This window comes from Myotis yumanensis, unplaced genomic scaffold (genome assembly GCF_028538775.1).
Source record: "Myotis yumanensis isolate MYYU_CA2020_CCGP unplaced genomic scaffold, mMyoYum1.0.hap1 SCAF_1, whole genome shotgun sequence".
Taxonomy (NCBI): Eukaryota; Metazoa; Chordata; class Mammalia; order Chiroptera; family Vespertilionidae; genus Myotis; species Myotis yumanensis.
The window spans coordinates 71,573,945-71,596,875 of NW_027223752.1; the positions used below are offsets into that span (position 1 = coordinate 71,573,945).

Consider the following 22,931-nt stretch of genomic DNA (forward strand, 5'->3'; position numbering starts at 1 on the left):
CTCTGAAATCAATAAAAAATATATTAAAAATAAATACATTCTTCTGGATATATACCCAGAAGTGGAATTACTGGATTATATGGCAATTCTATTTTGAATTTTTTTGAAGAACTGTCATACTGTTTTCCACAGCATCTGCCCCATCTCACATTCCCACTAACAGTGCAGAAGGGTTCCATAATTGAGTTGAATTCTTATTTTATTAAAAAAATGTTTTTCAGAGAGAGAGAGCAAGAGAGAAACATTGATGAGAGGGCACACCTCCCTACTGGGGATAAAGCCCACAACCTGGATTCAAACTGGCAATATCTTGGTGCATGGGATGACACCCAATAAACTGAACCACACCAGCAGGGCTCTCTTTTTATTATTGAATTATAATTTATTTATTGTAGGTAAGTCTCTTATCAGACATATTTGCAAATATTTTCTCCCTTTCTGTAGGCTGTCTTTTCACTTTCTTCGTTTTGTTAATCCTCACCTGAGGATATTTTTTCCATTGATTTTTAGAGAGTGGAAGAGACAGAGAGAGAGAAACATCAATGTGAGAGAGACTCATCAATTGGTTGTCTCCTGTAAGCGCTCTGACCAGGGCTGGGGATCAAGCCTGCAACCGAGGTATGTGCCCTTGACCGGAAATGGAACCCATGACCCTTCAGTCCGACTGATGCTCTAACCACTGAGAAAAACCGGCCAGGATTCTTTTCACTTTTTTGATGATGTCCTTTGAACCAGTTTATTTTTATTTTGTTGTTTGTTCTTATATCCAAGAAACCATCACCTAATCCAAGGTCATGAATATTTATATCTATGTTTTCTTTTATAAGCTTTATGGTTTTAGTTCTTACATTTAGGCCTTTCATACATTTTCAGGTTTTTCTAAAATATATTTTTATTGATTTCAGAGAAGGAGAGGGAGAGATAAAAACATCAATGATGAGAAAGAATCAGTGATCTACTGCCTCCTGCACGGCCCCTAAGGGGGATCGAGCTCAAAACCCAGGCATGTGCCCTTGACCGGAATTGAACCCAGGACCCTTCAGTCCTCAGGCTGATGCTCTATCCAGTGAGCCAGACCAGCTAGGGCTGGTGTGAGGCAGGGGTCCAACTTCAATCCTTTGCATGAGGATATCCAATGGCCCCAGTTATACCAAAAGACTACTGTTTCCCCCATTGGATTGCTTTGGCAGCCTTGTCAAAGATCAGTTGATTATAAATGTGAGGATTTATTTCTGGACTCACAATTCTAGTCCATTGCTTTATAGTCTATCTTTGTGCCAGTATTGCAGTGTCTTTATTTTCAAATTGGGACATGTGAATCCTCCAATGTTGTTCCTCTTTTTCAAGACTATTGACATTGATTTTTTAGATTCTTGTTATATGGTTATTCAACTGCCATCTTCAAATATGTCACCTATAATCAACCCAATTTTTTCCACCTTAACTATATAAATATATGAGACACAGGCATATGCTTTGCAGAACACTGTGTCTATCTCATTGATCTGACATATAAATTTAATCAAGCCTTGAAATAAGTGAAGGGAGAGAAATCCAGCATAATTATTTGCCAAACACATCAGTATCCTGGTGATCATCACATTCTTTTCCATGGCTTCACAAACCATGTAATGACCCATTCTAATATTCTGCTGGGGAATAACATCAAATAGGTGAGTGGATCATTTCTGAAATCTGCCCTTTTCCCCTTCTGCAAACTTTGCTAGTATATGCCTCTTTCTCTAACCATCTCCCAAATCTATGTCTCCATGACTATGAAGCTACCAAAATTGCCCCTGATCTCATGGGCACAAGGTGAGGAGTTTATAGAACGCGGCCATCTGTTAGAAACACAGAATGTTACTATTTCAGATTTTTTTTTAAAATATTTTATTGATTTTTTACAGAGAGGAAGGGAGAGAGATAGAGAGTTAGAAACATCGATGAGAGAGAAACATCGATCAGCTGCCTCCTGCACATCTTCTACTGGGGATGTGCCCGCAACCCACGTACATGCCCTTGACCTTTCAGTCCGCAGGCCGACGCTCTATCCACTGAGCCAAACCGGTTTCGGCTATTTCAGATTTTTTATTCTGGCTCTACAATGCCAGAAGAGGCAACAGGCAGCAAAAAATACATTTAAAATTTAGCAAATGCGTTCTGCTAAAATTGAGTGTTTTTACTCAGAAGTTGAGTTCTGAGAAAATGTTTCATAAAATATGAATGTCCCATGGCAGCCTTCTTCCAACTGACATCCTGTAGAAGTATTTTTCTCTTTTTCTTTTGTGCAGGAGATAATTTGTTATTCTACTGGCAAAGAAGACGAATTCCTACCCTCAAGAAATTTTGCATTGTGGATAATATAACGCTTTTTGTCCCATTGTTCAAAAGGGTATTTGCAAATATAAGCTTCTAATCCATGTCACATTTGATGTCATCAACAATTTCTTTTTCCAAAGTGATAAGGAAAAAGATGTGACATCTACAGAAAACCAGGCAAGGAATCACTGGACTCAATCAGCACATGTAGTATTAAGTTACATAGATCCAGGTACAACTTGAATTACATGCAATTCATATGAATTTTATGAATTACATTAAAATAACATTATCTTAAAATTATCAGGAATGTTTCACTTATTTGGTCTCTAGTGGAATGGCTGAGTTACTTGGTTTTCGTCTAGTCTTCTCCTTTGTGAGCTATCCTTTTTAAAAAAAAAAATTATTGATGAAATATTGTTATTTATCCATTGTTGGTTGATTCTTGTATGTGCCCTGAGGATCTAATCTGCAACGGTGGCGGATCAGGACACTCTAACCAAACTGAGCTACCTGGCCAGGGCTCAGCTGCCCTTCTTGTCAACATACCTATTAATATAAGTATTTCCAATTTGTTATGGGCTGGTTGACCAAATTACCAAATTTATTAGAATTATTTCTAAAGAAATTGTGTGTGTGTTTAGGGGCAAGAAAAGTTTTCTTATGAATAAAACACTGAAACTGCTTAACAGTGTTTGCCTTCTGTTGTAGTGGCCCAGAGACATTCTTTAATAATTCACCTACCTGTTTTAGTTTGTTATTCCACTTATTTATGCATTTATTGATTAACTCCTAATATGTGTCCTGAGCAGGATTGAACCCACAACCTTGGCGTATTAGGATAATGCTCTAACCAACTGAGTACCTGGCCAGGACCATACCTGGTTAGGTTCTTGAACAGACTGCAAAGGGAGGTGGAAAGTGTCAAGATCATGTCTCTAAATAAATCGTCTTGCTAGTTTTGCTGCACGATCAGAATCTAGTGCTTAGAACACTGTCTTGGCATCTCAAGACCAAGTCTTTGATTAGCTCTTGCCTTATGTAAAGAAGTCAGGCTACTCACTTCATCTTAAAAGACATGAAATTCTTCATTGTTCTATGTTCCCTCCAGAGCTGTGTAGAAACAGTCTGCAGTACCTCACAAACTTAACAAGTAAATCTCCCATCACTGCTTGATGTAGAGGGAAGAGTAAAATCTCTAAATTGTTGTTTCTACTAGATGTTAAACACATATAGGGCACATACCAGCCATCTGTAGTATGAATCGCTGGTTGATTCAAAGCTCAGCTAAAGTACTCTGACTTTAGAGGGTATCAGACCATTAGTAATGATTTCTTTCCAAGCAATTATGCTCTCAGTGTTTGAGGAACAGGATAAATGTCTAGTTTTTAGCATAAGAAATCCAGTTAGTGAAGATAGTTCTCTCTGAGGCATCTCTGCAGTAAATACTTTCTCTAAATCCCAATCAGCACAAACTATTCTAATAGTGTTTTAAATATAAAACTTGATATTGCCCTAACCCAGTGATGGCAAACCCATGACACGCGTCAGAGGTGACACGCGAACTCATTTTTTTTGGTTGATTTTTCTTTGGTAAATGGCATTTAAATATATAAAATAAATATCAAAAATATAAATCTTTGTTTTACTATGGTTGCATATATCAAAAAATTTCTATATGTGACACAGCACCAGAGTTAAGTTAGGGTTTTTCAAAATGCTGACACGCCAAGCTCAAAAGGTTCGCCATCACTGCCCTAACCGGTTAGGCTCAGTGGATAGAGCATCGGCCTAGGGACTGAAAGGTCCCAGGTCCGATTCCGGTCAAGGGCATGTACCTTGGTTGCAGACACATCCCCAGTAGGAGGTGTGCAGGAGGCAGCTGATCAATGTTTCTCTCTCATCGATGTTTCTAACTCTCTATCCCTCTCCCTTTTTCTCTGTAAAAAAATCAATACATTAAAAAAATAAAACTTGATATGATTGTAAAGTCAATTTGAAGACAGGTGACTATAAAGGATAATCTAAAAAGGACATTCTAAAGGTAATACAGAGTAATTTGATAGCTTGTGGCATTCATTTATTTTAGAACCTATAAAAGCTGTAAGATATGGCTCAGTAGTTGAGCATCGATCCATGAACCAGAAAGTCATGGTACAATTCCTGGTCAGGGCACATGTCCCAGTGACAGGTTTGATCCCCAGTAGGGGGCATGCAGGAGCCAGCCGATTCACGATTCTCTCTCATCACTGATGTTTCTCTTTGTCTTCTTCTCTGAAATCAATAAAAAACATATTTAAAAAGAAAAAGAGCCCTAGCTGGTTTGGCTCAGTGGATAGACTGTTGGCCTGCGGACTGAAGGGCCCAGGTTCAATTTCAGTCAAGGGCACATGCCTGGGTTGCAGGCTCGATCCCCAGTGGGGTTGTGCCAGAGGGCAGCCAATCAATGATTCTTTTCATCATTGATGTTTCTGTCTCTCTCCCTCTCCCTTTCTCTCTGAAACCAATAAAAATATTAAAAAAAGAAAAAGTTATATGCAGAAAGGCATTCATTGTATCATTTATACAATTAAAATTATTTTAAAAATTATTTTGAAAATTAATGGTTAAATAAATATTACATTAGTTGGTAAAATATAATGTAACCATTAATATAAACTAGAAAGAACAGATAACATGGGGAAATATAATGTTTTAATTTTTTTTAAATTAAATTTACTGGTTAATAAAATTATATAGGTTTCAGGGGTACAATTCTATAATATACCATCTGTAAATTGTGTGTTCACCACCCCAAGTCAGGTTTCCTTTCATCACCTTTTATCCCTTTGCCCTCTTTTACCTGCCCCCACAGCCTTTCCCTTTGGTAATAACCATACTGTTGTCTATGAGGTTGTGTCCCCCTACTTAATCCCTACATCGTTAAACAATATTTTATTTTTTATATATTTTTACTGATTTCAGAGAGGAAGGGAGAGAGTGAAAAAACATCAATGATGAGAGAGAATCATTGATTGGCTGCCTCCACACCCCACACTGGGGATCTAGCTCACAACCTGGGCATATGCCCTGACCAGGAATTAAACCGTGACCTCCTTTTCATAGGTCGACGCTCAACCACTGAGCCACACCGGCTGGGCCTCTTCATCTCTATACAATGTCAATTTTTAAAGCCAGTATAATCTTTTTTTTTTCTTTTTTTTTTTTTTTTTTTTTATAATAATTTTTATTTCTTAAAGTATTACAAAGAGTGTTACATATGTCTAAGCCAGTATAATCTTGTGGTATGTTACATTTATGTTCAAATACATAAATAGACAGAGCAGAAGGGAGCAAGGGAAATAAAGTTGGTTAAAGAGATTCTTCTCAAACTGTACTTAATGTTCTAATGATTTTATAATTTTTTTTTCAGTATTGTTTTATTTTAGTCACAGACTGTTATACCTACAGACATGGTCAGTAACATTAAGGTTCCTCCAAAATTGCCTATATGGTCACTCCATCCATTTTTCGTTTTCCTAAACCCTAAAATTAGACTCAAAGTGAAGCAAAGATGAAACATCATGCATGTAATTTTGAATGGATTTTGAGGCAGAGGGATAGCAAAAGGATTATCATGTTAGAATTTATATGACCAATGATTCCAGCTATTACTGTGTTGAGTCTTGTGGCATGCCACTAAACCTTAAAATAAGAAGCGATGCTCATACCCTGCACAGACTAAGTCACTAAAGCTTGGAGATGTGAAAAGCCATGTAATAATCGCTGGGTGCAATGTGTCACTGAGGTTGCACATGAATGAGGGGGTAGACATCTTAATAACAAGCAATAGATAGATACCCCATTTTTAGGTCTTTTCTACATTTAAGGAGCCAGGAGTCAAGAACAGAAAGTAAATCTTCCTTGGAGTGGTAAAAGGCTGACAAAGCTGTGCTCAGAGGCATACCGTGCTGGTCCCTAGATGAATGCCCCCACCAGCCAGACACTGAATAGACCTGCATTTAATAGCACAGACAAACCTAAGGGAAACACTGCGATTTCAAACTTGAAGAAGGTGATTTACTTACATACAATTCTTGTAAAACAGATGAACAAAATCAACCAAGTTATATTGTTTTAACTACAAGAATTTATTATTGATGGATCGGAGAATACAGTTTTAATGGAACAGTAAGGCACAGCTGTGGATGAAAACAGTTTGCTATACAGCCAAAAGGAGGAAAAAGCCACAATCTTAGGAACTTTAAATATGCAAGTCAAGGAGCCTTTGAAGTACCTCTTTAACAGATCAGTGTCTGTCCTTCCCTTTTATATGATTCCCATAACTACATCACTTGATCACAAAGTCAGACTGACACTTCACCCAGAATTTCTCAGTCATTTATTCTTGAGTTGTGTAGCCCGGACACTCCTGTTCCCCACTCTGTCCAATCTCTTTGCATTTTTTTTTTTAAAGCAATTTCCTTCCTAAAGTATTATGTATCCATCTTGGATAGCCTTCCAAAGCAAAGAAACAAGCAAGCATGCAATGAGTCAGACAAAATCAGCCAAGGGTAGTTATAAGGATGAGCAGACTGATAGACTGTTAAGAGAGATGTTAGGATGATAACAGGCTGATTCAACGAGGTCTATACTAAGCTGACTTAGGCAGAAAAGTTGCTCTGGCTTGTGCAAAGGGCTGTAATACCACCTCAGGTTTGCCACCAGTGCCAGACCCCTTGTTTCTAAAGGATTAGCAATGGTCTAAGAGAGGAGCTGGGAAATAAATGTAAGCAGACTGCTTATGATACAATACACTCAAAGCTTTGGACCTGTATTAGGAGCTGACTATGGCTTCCAGCATTAACATTTGCCAAGTGTAAAATTCATAGAGAATTTTGTGCAAAACTTCAAGACACTGAGGACAAATTTTAAATATCTTGGATGGGAATAAGTAGGCACTTCTGTAACACTAACCTTTCTATTTGGAAGTGTGAAGTGAAAACATTTCAGGGCACATAACATTGAGGCATAAACCATGCTGCAGAAGTGGGGCTACATGAGGCTTTTAGGGTGCCAGCCTCCTTGCTCAAAAAGCCATGGGAGCCGAACCGGTTTGGCTCAGTGGATAGAGCGTCGGCCTGCAGACTCAAGGGTCCCAGGTTCGATTCCGGTCAAGGGCATGTACCTTGGTTGCGGGCACATCCCCACAGGGGGGCATGCAGGAGGCAGCTGATCAATGTTTCTCTCTCTCAAATGTTTCTAACTCTCTATTCCTCTCCCTTCCTCTCTGTAAAAAATCAATAAAATATATTAATAATAAAAAAAAAAAAGCCATGGGAAAGTCCCCAAGCATATTGTCAGAGCAGCCATTCTGGTGGTGACAGTGTCCCAAAACTAAGCAAACCTGCCAGCATATGGCTGTTTTCTGAAAGTCAACACTGTACTAACAAGAGTAGCTACATAGATATCCATGTTGAGAATCAGAGGCCAGAGGTAGAGTGACCTGGGCAAGTCACCTGAAAGACTTTGCTCTACAACTCTCACCACAGCCACCACCTTTCAAGAAGAACATCTCTAATTCACAGCCCTTTGATGACAAAGCAGAGTACAGGGGACCAAGAGGCGATCACATTCTTCTGAGAGAAGTGCTCAGTATTGAAAAGCTCCTAGAGAGGCAACATCCCAGAGACCTATTTAAGAGTAAAGGTAGTTCAAAACGGCCAGACCACTAAACTATCCTGCCAAGTCAGAAATACACTGAACAGGCATAGCTGGGGATGCCAAGTAGAAGAAATTAAAACTTAAAAAGCGGGGAGACTGAAGATTAATGATGTGTTGGGTAAAAAAGAAGCAGAAAGCAAACGACATATAAAAAAAGATCGAGGAGCATGCCAAAGCCTTGAGGGAGGGAAGACAGCGTGGCTATAGTCTACCCAATGAAAGAGCTATGCTGGCTGGTTCTTGACATGATTCCTTCTCTGTTAGACGAGATCCACATGTGGCATTCAGCAGCCGAAGGGGAGTGGGGAGAATATTGAGAAATGGAGACAATCGGCAAATGATATGGAACAAATATAGACCGGGTGTACCATTCTGTAATGCCCTGTTTATATACCAAAGGCAGGTTTATGTTGGCAGACACATTGGGGGTTGTCATGCAACAGCAGTAGTACTTTGGGAGAAGACGAATGATGGGGTGGAGGTGGGGCTGGTGGACAGGAGGACTCCCAAGTTCCAGTTCTTAAATACTAGAAAGCAAGGAACAGTTTAGTAGTCTCAGTCCTTTAGTGAAGAAATCGGATGCTCATTTTCTGTTCTACGTCCACTTTCTCCAAAACCTGGGGGGGGCGGGGAGGAGAAGAAACAGTTACAGTTACGAAGGTCACAACAGGAGATACTGTCCCATGCTCTTATCTCAATGTTTTTCTCCCTCCCTCCTGTGCAGGATTTAAGTTTTCAAACCATGAGATGACTGACTGACCTTAACAAATTCTGTGAAAGATATAGCACTGTCCCCATCTTGATCAGCCTCCTGGATGGTCCTGTCTGCGATGCTGCCTAGCTGTTCATCTGAGATATTCACTCCGACCATCATGCGTAGCACCTGCAGGACCAAGAGCCAGGCTTACAGGAGACTTGGGGTCAGGGGGAAACTTTACCAAGATTAAAGATAAAACCACCCCAACCCTCTTCTCCTTTTTCTTTTTTTAAAATCTATTTTATTGATTTTTAACAGAGAAGAAGGGAGAGGGATAGAGAGTTAGAAACATCGATGGGAGAGAAACATTGATCAGCTGCCTCCTGCACAACTCCTACTGGGGATGTGCCCGCAACCATGGTACATGCCCTTGACTGGAATCGAACCTGGGACCCTTCAGTCCGCAGGCTGACGCTCTATCCACTGAGCCAAACCGGTTAGGGCAACCCTCTTTTCCTTTGATGTCCTTAAATGTTAACAGCCAGAAAGCTGAAACCCTTATCTTCTTATGTAAGCCATTCTATTTTTAAAAATATTATTTTTATTGATTTCAGAGAGGAAGGGAGAGAGAGATAAGAAACATCAATGATGAGAGAGAATCATCTATTGGCTGCCTCCTGCAAACCCCCTATAGGGGATCAATCCCTGACAGGGAATCTAACTGTGACCTCCTGGTTCATAGGTCATCGTCCAACCACTGAGGACTGAGTGACACGGGCCTGGATCATTTAGGCCATTCTAGACAATGACATGAACAGAACTCTGGCAAGTTCATTGAATAGGAAAGCAAACCTCACTGAGGGAGAGCCCTTTGCATTTTGTTTTTGCCCTTTCTTCCTGCCTGGAATACAGAGATGATGCCTGGTGTTGTAGCAGCCATCCTGGGACCAGGAGGTGAAAAGTCATATGCACTATGAATGCCAGAGCAATACAGAAGAAGCCTGGTTCCTGGACATCATTTAGTTGCTGTATCAACCTGGATAATCTATGCCCAGACTTCTTATTGCATGAGGCAAACTAATTTTTCTTTTTTGCAGTGAAGGAGAAAACTTTATTCACTACAAAACAGCTCAATTGTGATACAGCACAGTTATGAGGCAGCCCGGAGGCCAGGCCTCTCTCCAGTTAGACAGCTCTGCTCTGCTCCTCCATGGTCTGCTTAGCTCTGCTCCATGCTGGTCTGCTTTGCACTGTACCGTTCTGCTCTGCTCCGGTGAGACATCATCAGTGTTCCAGCTCAGCCAGGGAGCAAACTAGTTTCTTTTTGGATTTAAGTAAGTTTGGTGGGGCTTTCTGGAATCCCACCCAAATGCAGTCCTCTTTGAAGTGGTGCACTGACCCACTATCCCTAAAGTATGGCCAAGAAACATAAAGATCCTTGAAGGGTTAAATACTAAATCCATCCCCTCCCCTCTTTAAAAACTATTTTTTAAAATTAATTAACTTTATTGATTTTTTTACAGAGAGGAAGGGAGAGGGATAGAGAGTTAGAAACATCGATGAGAGAGAAACATCGATCAGCTGCCTCCTGCATACCCCCTACTGAGGATGTGCCCACAATCAAGGTACATGTCCTTGACCGGAATCAAACCTGGGACCCTTCAGTCTGCAGGCTGATGCTCTACCACTGAGCCAAACCAGTTAGGGCTAAAAACTATTTTTTTAAATTGATTTCAGAGAGGAAGGGGGCAGAGAGAGAGAGAGAGAGAAAGAGAAAGGTCAATGATGGGAGAGAATCATTGATCGGCTGCCTCCTGCATGCCCCACACTGGGGAAGGGAATCGTGCCGCAACCCAGGCATATTGAACCATGACCTCCTGGTTCATAGGTCGACACTCAACCACTGAGCCATGCTGGCTTAGCCTAAATCCCCCCTTTTAGGAAAATAACATTCTAAGTGCTATGAGAAGTGCAGTAAAGTAAATTTAACACTGTTTCACAAAATGTCTCAAGCAAAAAAAATCCACCCCCTCCCAATTCTGCTAACATTTTTAGATGTGAATATCCTTTGAAAATTGCTACCTTAAGCAAAATAAATACCTTTAATCACATGAACCTTAGTATGAAATGGGGGAAAGGATGCTTTCTGGTGCCTCACATCACTGTAGTCAGCCACCTCTGTCTTCAAAAGGTAAGAGCATAGCTTTTCCACAGGAAAGAAAGGCCTTCTAATCCAGCTGTTCACAGGTCTTCCTTTCCCCCACTCCTTTACAACCTTCTCCTATCTCATGAAATGATTTTTAAAAAGTAAATTACAGTTTCTCTGAAGAGTTAAAATAATGATTTGCATCAACACTAGTTATCCCCCCTCCCGCTCCCCCCTCCCCCCCGCCTGGCAAATCAATTGTAGAAAATTGGAAGTTGTACATTTTGGTGACAAATATACACAAATTGAAGGAATAATAAAAAGAAGCAATGCTAGCAAAAATAAAAAGTAGCCAAGCCATTTGCCATCTTTCCTGATTGTGTATGGCCGACTAGACAAATCAATCTATCCTCAAACCTCTCTAACAGATAAGATCTCAGTACAATTATTCTCGAATGTGTTTTATTTTTAGAATTATAAAACTGAATTGTGCATGTGTGCTGTGGGTGCATAAGGGTGGGGATAAGAGTGGTGGTGTCTTAAAACTCATTCACCCAAGCCCTAACTGGTTTGGCTCAGTGGATAGAGCGTCAGCCTGGGGACTGAAGGGTCCCAGGTTCGATTCCGGTCAAGGGGATGTACCTTGGTTGCGGGCACATCCTCAGTAGGGGGTGTGCAGGAGGCAGCTGAATTGATGTTTCTCTCTCATCAATGTTTCTAACTCTCTATTCCTCTCCCTTTCTCTCTGTAAAAAAATCAATAAAATATATTTAAAACAAAAACAAAAACAAAAACTCATTCACCCAGTCCATTAATAAGGACATGAAGGTCTCAAAGTGGCTTGATACAGGCCCTGAGCTGTCCACCAGGCCTCCATTCCGAGCCAGTGTACTTTCCACCTCTCCACAGTATCACTTACAGGTCCAGCCAGAAGTTTATTAGCAAATGGGACTTTCATTATTACTATTTTTAATGTCTGGTGAGGTTTTTTTTGTATATACCCTTTACCAGTTAAGGAAAGCTCTCTCTTTATCTCCGTTTTTCTAAGACTTCTTTTAAAAATCATGAATGAATGATGAATTTTATAACATTTTTTTTCTATGGAAAAGATCATTGTTTTTATTTTTTAATCTGTTAACATGGCAAAATACATTGACTAATTTCCTCATTTCAAATGAACTTTGAACACCTGGTATAAACCCACGTTGGTTATAATATATATATATATATATATATATGTATTATACTTAAGTATTCAGTGTGTTAATATTTTGTTTAGGACTTTTATATCTATGTGAATGAAAGATAATGACTAATTTTCTTTTCTTATACAGTTTACAAGGATTCCACATCAAAGTTATGCCAACCTCATAAAATGATTACAGCAACTACCTTTATTGAAGTGTAACTGATATATAATAAACTATACACTATGATAAGTTTTTTGACATATGTACATACCTATAAAACCATCATCACAATCAAAATAATGAATTTTTCCATCTCCCAAAAGTTAAACCAGGACTTTTAAAAAGATCATACCAGGCCCAGCTGGCATGGCTCAGTGGCTGAATGTTGATCTATGAAATAGGAGGTCACAGTTCGATTCTGGGTCAGGACAAATGCCTGTGTTGCAGGCTCCATCCCTAGTGGGGGTCATGCAGAAGGCAGCTAATCAATGATTCTCTTTCATCATTGAAGTTTCTATCTCTCTCTCCCTCTCTGAAATCAATAAAAAATATATTTTAAAAACATCATACCAGGAAACCATGACCACTCTTCCTTTCCTTAGGATAAACTGACCACAGACTTTTTAACATCCACTGAGTAGTTACGAACTGCATGCCACCAAATGTTTTAGAAATGGCAGTGTCTAGAAAGGTAAATTTTTTCTCCTTCTCATTTTGGTAAAATGTTCATATCCTCTTCTTGCTAGGATAAAACCAGTTCACCTCAACAGTCCATGAGCATATATGTCTTAAAGGCATTTCAGGCTGAAGGAATATTCTAAGGGCACTGACTGGCACTCTGGCCACATGAGCTCCTCCCCACTCCCTGCCTCAGGCTTTTTTAATCCTAATAATAGAAAAGAAATCAACCCTCCTGAAAGGTAGACCGTTTCAGTTTTTGTTCAGACATAGAAATGTAGGAATATCTTGAGTTGGTTTAATCTAGCCTGAGTAATCTTCAATTTAGAGAGTTCTCAAAACACTGAATAAATTCAGATTTACTTTGGTTTGAATGAAAACCACTTTCCTTTTTAGGTGTCTCTTGAAACAGAGATATTTCCCCACAGAATGTCCTGAATGTGTTAGCCTCCTAGCGTCCTCCAGGCTTATAAATAAAAATACAAAAGGGAAGAATTTTCTCTCCTTCTAAACTCGTATTTCGAGGAAGGGGGAGAGGAAGAATAGAAGGGCAATGACTGATAGGATGAAATGCCAGTCACTGCTGGTAGAGGACATGGGAGCAACAAAGGACAATGAGCAATCAGCTTGGTGTAACCAACCCAGCAGCAGGTCCTTGACTCTATGTCAAGCCCAAGGACAGATGGAATAGCGGTAATTATCCAAGTGTCATCAGAATTACCCGGCTGCCAATAAACTGACTGGACACTAACAGAACATTTTAATCTAAATCATCTCACATATTTTAGTTTTGCCAGTCTGCACCTAAAAGACATTTAGTTACCCTTTTTTGGGGTGGGTGGGGGGGAGTTGATTAATCCTCATCCAAGAATATTTTTTTCATTGATTTTTAGAGAAAGGAGGGGGGAGAAAGGGAAGGAGGGGGAAAGGATAGGGAGGGAGGGAGAGAGAGAGAGAGAGAGAGAGAGAGAGAGAGAGAGAGAGAGAATAGAGAACATCAATATGAGAGAGACACATTGATTGGGGCCAGGGATCGAACCTGCCACCCAGGTGCAGGCCCTTGACAGGGAATCGAACCTGAGAATCTTAGGTGTGGGGCTTACGCTCCAAACACTGAGCAACAGTGGCCAGGGCCAACTGAGTTACCTTTTAAATAGAGACATTTGTCTTTGAGAAATCAATGAGCCATTTCAAGTTTCCCCAAATTATGTGCTCTTCCTTATATCCAGGATAGAACTGCACACAGCAGGTGTTAAGTAAATGGTTCCTGAAGGAAAGTACAATTCCTGCCCACATGAAGAAGCAGGCAGGGCCCAAATACAAGCTCTCCATGTGCATGGGAGCTCTCCACATACCTGTAACAGCTCATCTCGGGAGATTTTGTCATCTTTATCCAAATCATATAGTCGAAAAGCAACTGGTAGGGAAAAATAAGAAGTTAGTGGAAATTCAGTAATGTTTTTCCCATTCTCAAGAAACTAAATATGTAAAGGACACTAGACAGAAAACTGAAAGTGAATTAATAGTTTTTCCAAGAGCCACTGCTATTACTTGTAGAGCTTTTAAAGACATTGTAAATTGTAACAGTTAAGAAATTGAGATGCATCTCATAATTGATGGCATCTTAGCTTTGATGAAATATGGAACCCTCCTGGAACAAAACAGAAAACTTAATAAAAAGTCAAAATGTCCTTTTTCTTTTGTTGTTAATCCTCACTGGAAAATATGTTTTCCATCACTTTTTACAGAGAGTGGGAGGGAGAGAGAAAGAAACATTGATATGAGAGACACACATTGATTGGTTGCCTCCCACATGCACCCTGATTAAACCTATGTTCTAACCACTGAGCAACCAGACTGGGACAAATGTCCTTTTTCTTATCTTAGAATTTAAAAAAACCACCCAGCCTGGCCGGTGTGGCTCAGTGGTTGAGTGTCCACCTATGAAGCAGGAGATCACGGTTCCATTCCTGGTGAGGGCACATCCCTGGGTTGCAGGCTCAATCCCCAGTAGGGGAAGTGCAGGGTTGATGATTTTCTCTTATCATTGATGTTTCTATCTCTCTCTCCTTCACCCTTCCTCTCAGAAATCAATAATATATATTAAAAAACAACACATAAAACAAACCACCACCCATAAGTGATTCTGTAAATTAGGTCATCTCACACAATCCATCAAGTCTACTGTGCACTGCTCAGGGGGAGCCAACAATCAGAGCCATATAGCTACCAAATGGCTGGCTACACCAAATATTGCCCTGGGAAAATGGTCACTTTGGCAAATTTGAGCAAATTTCAAATAATTTTCTACTACTTGGAGTTCTTGTAGGTAAAGAGCTTCTGTTTCAAATAAAAATGCCAAGAATTTGATGGTCTTCTGACCTTATCATATTTCTTTTTAACAATATGTACATATTCTAGAAAGTAGGCTATATAAGAGAATTCAGAAGAGCAAAAATCATTCAGCCATAGTGCTGAAGGGCTACCAAACGAATCTTCTATAACAATAAAAGGGTAATATGCTCATCAGACCGGACATCTTCCAGTCCTTCCTAACGAAGCCGGGGCTGGAGGGAAGCAGCCTGGGTCCCAGAGGGAAGCCGGTGCTGGCAGCAAGGGGGAAGGGCGGCCTATTCTTGCACAAATTTTTGTGCCTCGGGCCTCTAGTAGTGTGATAATGATGGATGATGTTTTTTTTTTACTGTAAGAGAACATGTATTGGGTTCCTAGAAGAAATGGGTTAGGGAACAAGTTATAGAGGTAAAGGAATGGCACTTGGAGATTGGGAGTGAGGAAGCTAATGGTAATGTGAGTGGGGGGAGGGGCAGGGAAAGGCAAGGGCATGCTCCTGGGAGGGAGAGCGCCAACAATGAATAATTTTATAGGCACTGTGAGAAATCCTCACAGAGAAAGTGACTGCCTCCGTTTTGAGGCTTTGAATCACTTCAAGTATGCCACTAAGATTTTTGGTTTTCAGTAGAGTGCTATGAATACTAAAAGGCCAAAATCCAATGCTCCAGAGTTATTATTTTTTAAGACACTCAGTGTTTATTTTTATTTAATATATTTTTTATTGATTTCAGAGAGGAAGGGAGAGGGAGAGAGATAGAAACATCATTGATGAGAATCATTAATTGGCTGCCTCCTGCTCGCCCTCCCACTGGGGATTGAGCCTGCAACCCAGACATGTGTCCCCAACTGGAATAGAACCCGGGACCCTTCAGTCCCCAGGCCAACGCTCTAGCCACTGAGCCAAACCAGCTAGGGCTCCAGAGTTAAGACACACAGATTTAGAACTTGTCTTTAGAAACTCATGATTTAGTGGAGAGCAACATGCACTTCTTACTTTATTTTTTAAAAATATATTTTTATTGATTTCAGAGAGGAAGGGTGAAGGTGAGGGAAATATAGAAACATCAATGATGAAAGAGAATCATTGATCCTGCACAGCCCCTACTGGAGATTGAGCCTGCATATGCCCTGACTGGGAATTGAACCGTGACATCCTGGTTCAAAGGTGGCTGCTCAAGCACTGAGCCACATGGGCTGGGCCGCATTACTTACTTTAATATATGCTAAGTGCTATCATATATCTGAAATTCAGGGGGACAAAGCAAGTAGCAGATATGCCTTTCTGATTCAATAACATTTGAACAAGTCTGACAAAGAGTGGCATTCCAGGCAGAGCTAGCACTAGGTACAAAAACTGAACACATGGTTGAGCAATGACCCATGAACCACGAAGTCACAGTTCAATTCCAAGGGTTGTGGGCTTGATCCCCAGTAGGGGGCATGCAGGAGGCAGCTGATCGATGATTCCCTCTCATTGATGTTTCTCTTTCTCCCTCTCCCTCCCTCTCTCTAAAATCAATAAAAAGTATATGTTTTAAAAGGTTATATATCACACACCCCTAAAGGAGTGAGTTCTCTAAAAGTCAAAGTACTCTGGCCAGTGTTGTTCAGTGGTTGAGCATTGACCTATGAACCAGTAGGTCACAGTTCAATTCCTAGTCAGGGCACATGCCTGGGTTGTGGGCTCAATTCCTGGTAGGTGCACTGCAGGAGGCAGCCGATCAATGATTTTCTCTCATCACTGATGTTTCTCTCTCCCCCTCTGAAATCAATAAAAATAAATTAAAAAAATAAAAGTCAAAGTAGAATTTAAAAAAAAAATCTAATTTACTCTTTGTAAGGTACATATTAGAATTCTGGAGGGGCAAGATTTTCTCTAATGTTGTCTGTTCTTAATTTGGTTAGTTGAGTAACTATCTTTACCAAATTTGAAAATTTATATGCTTAGATGGTTTAGAGCAGTGATGGCGAACCTATGGACACGTGTGTCAGAGGTGACACGCGAACTCATTTTTTTGGTTGATTTTTCTTTGTTAAATGGCATTCAATATATAAAATAAATATCAAAAATATAAATCTTTGTTTTACTATGGTTGCAAATATCAAAAAATTTCTATATGTGACACGGCACCAGAGTTAAGTTAGGGTTTTTCAAAATGCTGACATGCCGAGTTCAAAAGGTTCGCCATCACTGGTTTAGAGTTTAAGGGAAAGGAGACAAAGATCTTAAGTGTTCCTGCAGAAATGTAAGTTTAATATATTCCCTAAACTAAACACACACACTTCTGAATATGTTGTCACCTTTCAGAAATAGGATAAAATGTGTTATCTACTAAGCTATCTTCAGGATGATTTTGGGATGGAAACCTGTTTGGTATATAACCCATTAATATCTATTTCTGCATTTCTTAATTGGGTAACTGGAATATACATGCCTTTCTGCTAAAGTATTTACAGAAGCCTGAACTGCTAATTCTTTTAAAAAATTAATTGGGGTGACTGGTTAATAGCATTATGTAAGTTTCAGGCATGCAATTCTGTAATATATCATCTGCGTACTGCATTGTGTGCTTACCACCCAAAGCCTAGTCTCCTTCTGTGACCATTTATTTGACTCTCTTCATTCTTCCCCCACCTTCCTCCTTTTCTGGTAACCACCATATTGCTGCCTGTGTCTATGAATTGTTTGCTTACTGCTTTCTGTTTTATATCCCACATGAGTGAACTCATGTGGTTCTTGTCCTCTTCCATCTGACTTAATTTGCTTAGCATACTTTCAAGATCCATTCATGTTGTTGCAAATGGTAGTATTTCATCCTTTCTTATAGCTGAGTAGTATTCCATTGTATATGTGTACCACATCTTTATCCAATCACCCATCAAAGGATACTTAGGTTGTTTCCATTTTTTGGCTACCATGAATAATGCTGCACCAAACAGAGGGATATATATACCTTCACAAATAAATCTTTCCAAAATTTTCAGGTTGATGCCCCAAAGAGGGACTGCTAAATCATGTGGTCTATTCTTATTTTTTTGAGGAACCATCACACTGTTTTCCATAGTGGCTGTACGAGTTTACTTTCCCACTAGGAGTGTATGAGGGTTCCATTTTCTCCACATCCTCTCTAACACTTGTTATTTCTTGTCTTATTGATAACAGCAATTCTAACAAGTATGAGATGGTATCTCGTAGTTTTGATTTGCATTTTCCTTATAGCCAGTGAAGCTGAGCATCTTTAATGTTTTTATTGATTTCAGAAAGAGAAAGGGAGAGAGAAACATCAATGATGAGGGAGAATCATTGATTGGCTGCCTCCTGCATGCCCCCTATTGGGGATTGAGCCCATAATCAGGGCATGTGCCCTGACTGGGAATTGAACCATGACCTCCTGGCTTATGCTCAATCTCGGAGCCACACCAGTCAGGCAGGTTGAGCAGATTTTATAAATTTGTTGGTTTTTGTATTGAACTGCTTATTTTGAAACCCAAATGCCATGGAGTAAAGATTTGTGTCCCCACAAATTCATGTTGAAGTCTAACCCCCAATGCAATACTATTAGGAGGTAGAGCCTTTGGAGATAATTAGGGTTAGATTATATCATGAGGGTGGGGCCCTCATGATGGAAGGAGATAGATCTCTTTCTCTCTCTTTCTGTCTCTACCATCCTCTCCATGTGAGGATACAGTAAGAAGATGACTGTTTGTGAACCAGTAGAGGGCCTTCATCGGGAACCTGACCGTGTGGCACCCTGATCTCAGACTTCCCAGACTCCAGAACTGTGAGAAATGTAACTGTGAGAAATGTCTGTTACTTTCGTCACCCAGCAATGGTATCTTGTTACAGCAGCCTGAGCAGACTAAGACACCAGCAGAGTAACTGAAGAGATCACCCAGTAGGACGTTTTAGAAAAAACTGCAGCAACAGTAGTTATTTTTCAAGTGACTTGGATTCCTGTCAGTCAGCTCTGGCCTTGAAACAGAAGAAACACTTTCCCCAAGATAATGAACGGTCAAATGCACAAATGACTGGAGCCATTTTGTTAGGTTTTCTCTTTCCTTTTCTACTCTCCCTTTCCTGATTCTTGGTCCATGACTCAGACTCTCGTCCCCAAAGCAGCCTTCTGGAATTTCCAGTTCCATGGCTTCAAATGCCACCTAATTCTGAATACTCCCGAACATGCAGCTCCAGTTCAGACCTCTTGCTTGAGCTCCTCAGTGCTATACAAGACAGGGTTAAGACTCTGGCTCCCCTGAATCCTGGCTCTGAAGCTTACTAACATTGTGAGTCAGTTGCCTGAAGGGTGCACAATAAGAACAGAATCCACCTCATAGGGTTCTGAAGACTGAATGAGAGTTAGCACAGGGAAGGCACTTTATTGTTGTTGTTTTTTAGCTAATGGTAACATGCCTGGGGCAGGGAAGGGAAGAGGAAAAGGATAGGCATGATCTCCTGGGAGGAGAGCCATGAAAGGCACTTTAAATAGTGTCTGACACACAGTAAGAGCTCAATCAATGCCATTTACTTGCCATCGCCTCTCTGCCCTCCTCCCATACCACTCACTTCTTTCTTGATAATGCTTCTTTGTTCTCTGAACACACCAAGTACTAATTAAACCAGCTGTTCCCTTTGCCTAGAGCTCTCCTGTTCTTCACATGGTCAGCTCATTCTTAGCTCATATTTCAATTCCTCAAAGAGTTCACTGACCACTCATTCGAAAATTATGACAGCCCCCTAACACTTTCTAATCTCACCTTATTAATTTCCTTCACAGAACTTGCCATGCTCTTAATCTTGTTTATTCATTTGTCTTTTTCCATAGTCTGTCTCCCATATTAGATCATAAGCTCTATGAAAGCAAAAACCTAATCTGGTTTATGCATTATCATATCCTGGGCCTAAAATAGTGCTTTGCACATAGTAATTACTCATACATTTGCTTAATGAAGACCAAACTAATGATCTCAGTCAAACCTTTACCTTTTAATCACTGTTGTATTCTCACATTTTGGTATAACCATCACCATGATCCATCTCTAGAACTTTTTCAGTTCTCCCAACTGAAACTCTAACCCATTAAACATTAACTTCCATCTCCCCTCAACCCCAGCCCCTGACAACTTTCTCTCTATGGAGTTGACTACTCTAGGAACCTCATATAAGAATATTCAAACAATATTTATCCTTTAGTGTCTGGCTTATTTTAATTTTTATTATTTAATTTGAGAGGAAGGGGCAGAGAGAGACTGATTTGTTGTTCCACTTATTTATGCATTCACTAGTTGATTCTTATATGTGCCCTGACCAGGGAACCCACAACCTTGGCATATCGGGATGATGCTCTAACCAACGGAACTACCCAGACAGGGCCATGCCCTTTTTTCCTTGAACAGGGAATTACTTCTTTTTCTGAGACAGTCCTATCCATACATGAGTATCTCTCTTTTAAAAATTCTTCCTTCTGTTGAACTGAACTATATCCATGTCCTCATTGCATAAATTCTTCTCCACGCCATAAACTTTCATATATTTGAAGAAAAATCTCTAACCCACTCTTTCCTTCTTCTGACTTTATGCCCACTTCTTTCAAAATCTTTTTATGGGGGAAAAGGGGAATTTAGTGAGCACAGAGTTTCAGCTTTGCAAAATAAAAAGTTCTGGAGATATGTTTCACAATAATGTGAGCATATTTAATACTGCTAAACTGTACACTTAAAAATATTTAAGATGGTAAATTTTGTTATTTGTTTTTTACCACAATAAAAGGACTCTTCCTTATGATAATGATTCATGTGGCCGTCAGTGCCCTCAAACTTCTAGTTGCCTTCTATATATACTAGAGCCCCGGTGCACTAAATTTGTGCAGTGGGCAGGGGGTGGGGTGACCCTCAGCCCAGCCTGCACCCTCTCCAATCTTGAACATCCCTCTCACAATCCAGGACTGCTGGCTCCTAACCGTTCACCTGCCTGCCTGCCTGCCTGCCCCTAACCACTCTGCTTGCCTACCTGGTCGTACCTAACTGCCCTCTCCTGCCAACCTGGTAGCCCCTAACTGCTCACCCCTGCTGGCCTGGTTGCTACTAACCGCCTCTGCCTTGGCCCCCGCCACCGTGGCTTTGTACAGAAGAATGCCTGGAAGATGTCTGGTCTAATTAGCATATTACCCTTTTATTAGTATAGATGCTCTAGTACAACGGTTCTCAACCTGTGGGTCGTGACCCCTTTGGCGGTCGAATGACCCTTTCACAGGGGTTGCCTAAGACCATCCTGCATATCAGATATTTACATTACAATTCATTAATGTAAAAAATCATTATGTAGCAACATTACAGTTATGAAGTAGCAACGAAAATAATTTTATGGTTGGGTCACAACATGAGGAACTGTATTTAAAGGGCCAGAAGGTTGAGAACCACTGCTCTAGTATATCTCCAGAATACAAACTAAAATATGGTTCCCAAGATGTGTTCTCTTTAGTACAGAGTGGGATTACCACTAGTCTCATTATGATACATTTCTCTACTCAAAGCCTAATATTATATCATTCTGATGGTGGGGGTTGGAGGTTTGGAGGGGCGGGGGGTAGGGATGCTGCAGGCCAGACAGTTGCAGTGCATGGTGGCTTCATTTAGTCTCAGACATTAGTCTTGAAAGAAGCAATTAAAATTCACCAATACAGTATCCAGTAAATTTGATCACAAATCATTAGAGTTCTATTTTCTTCTATATCTAGTTTTGGTTATATTTAAGTGTTGTGCTCTTCATTAAGGTACATGACCTTATGTACAGAAGAGCAGTATTTCATCATTTTCGCCAAAAAAATTTCCCTACCCTATACAACAATACTTATTTCAGTGCTTCTTAAACCCTTTTCCTGAATAAAGGAGTGAACTCATACTCCTATCCTATAGATAGGGAGACCAGGGTATGGGCCGAGGGCCACAGATAAAAAGTTTATTTTAAGTCTTACACACCATTTAAAAAATATATGTACATTTGGCATGATAGTCTATACTTCATCTATATTTGTTTCAATATTAAAAAGTCTTTTCACAGACCTCTCTGTATACCACTGTGCATCCTTGAAGAGAAGCTTGAATTCAATCAATTCAATACAATTTCAATCCCAATTGTGACTGTGTTAAATGAAAAGAGAAATTACAATTTAATTTCTTAGAGAAGTTTTGTAAGAGATTGGGCAATATTATACATGAACCAACAAGGACAGAGGGAAATCTAACAAACATCCAAGGAAAGGAGGCAAAAGGCATGGGGACAAAATTTAATCTTGCACAAACCCGGCTGTCCGCTCCCACTTGAGTCATATCTAATACCTATCAAATTCTAAAATGAGCTGAGGATTGTCATTCCTTACAGGTGGGCCTGGGTCTTTTTCCCATCCCAGCACTAACCAGGCCTGACACTGCTTAGCGTCCAAGATCAGAGATCAGGTGCATTCAGGGTGGTATGGCCGTAGACGTGGCTGAATGTTATTCACTGTTGTCACCCTAGCACTTACTACAGTTCCTGGTACACAATAGGCATTCTATGATTTGTAAGTAATATTAATAGCTAACTCATTGCCAGGCACTATTTGAAGTACTTGACATATGTTAACTCACTTAATCCTCACAAACATCCCTAGATGAAATCCTTTAATATTCCTCTTTACAAAAGAGGAAACCGAGGCCCAAAGAGTTTGAATACTTGCCCAAAGTCACATGGTCAAAAAATGACAGAGCTGGGATTCAAACCCAGCCAGTTTAGTTCCAGGATCTGAGCTCTTAATCACTATACTCTTATGTTTGTTAAATAAATGAATGAGTAAATAATTTGTAAGAAATG

General features: G+C 40.1%; 1 protein-coding gene across 1 annotated transcript in view; it reads right to left on the minus strand.

Annotated features, from left to right (window-relative positions):
- Positions 1-6,425: 6,425 nt before the first annotated feature.
- CHP1 (calcineurin like EF-hand protein 1) overlaps positions 6,426-22,931 on the minus strand; it is a 53,791-nt gene continuing 37,285 nt past the window's right edge. Inside the window, exons 5-7 of the mRNA XM_070424981.1 lie at positions 14,089-14,150; positions 8,783-8,905; positions 6,426-8,639 (exon numbers count right to left, since the gene is read on the minus strand). Coding sequence (XP_070281082.1) covers positions 8,586-8,639; positions 8,783-8,905; positions 14,089-14,150 — 239 coding nt within the window. The 3' untranslated portion in view covers positions 6,426-8,585. The remainder of the gene's footprint in view (positions 8,640-8,782; positions 8,906-14,088; positions 14,151-22,931) is intronic.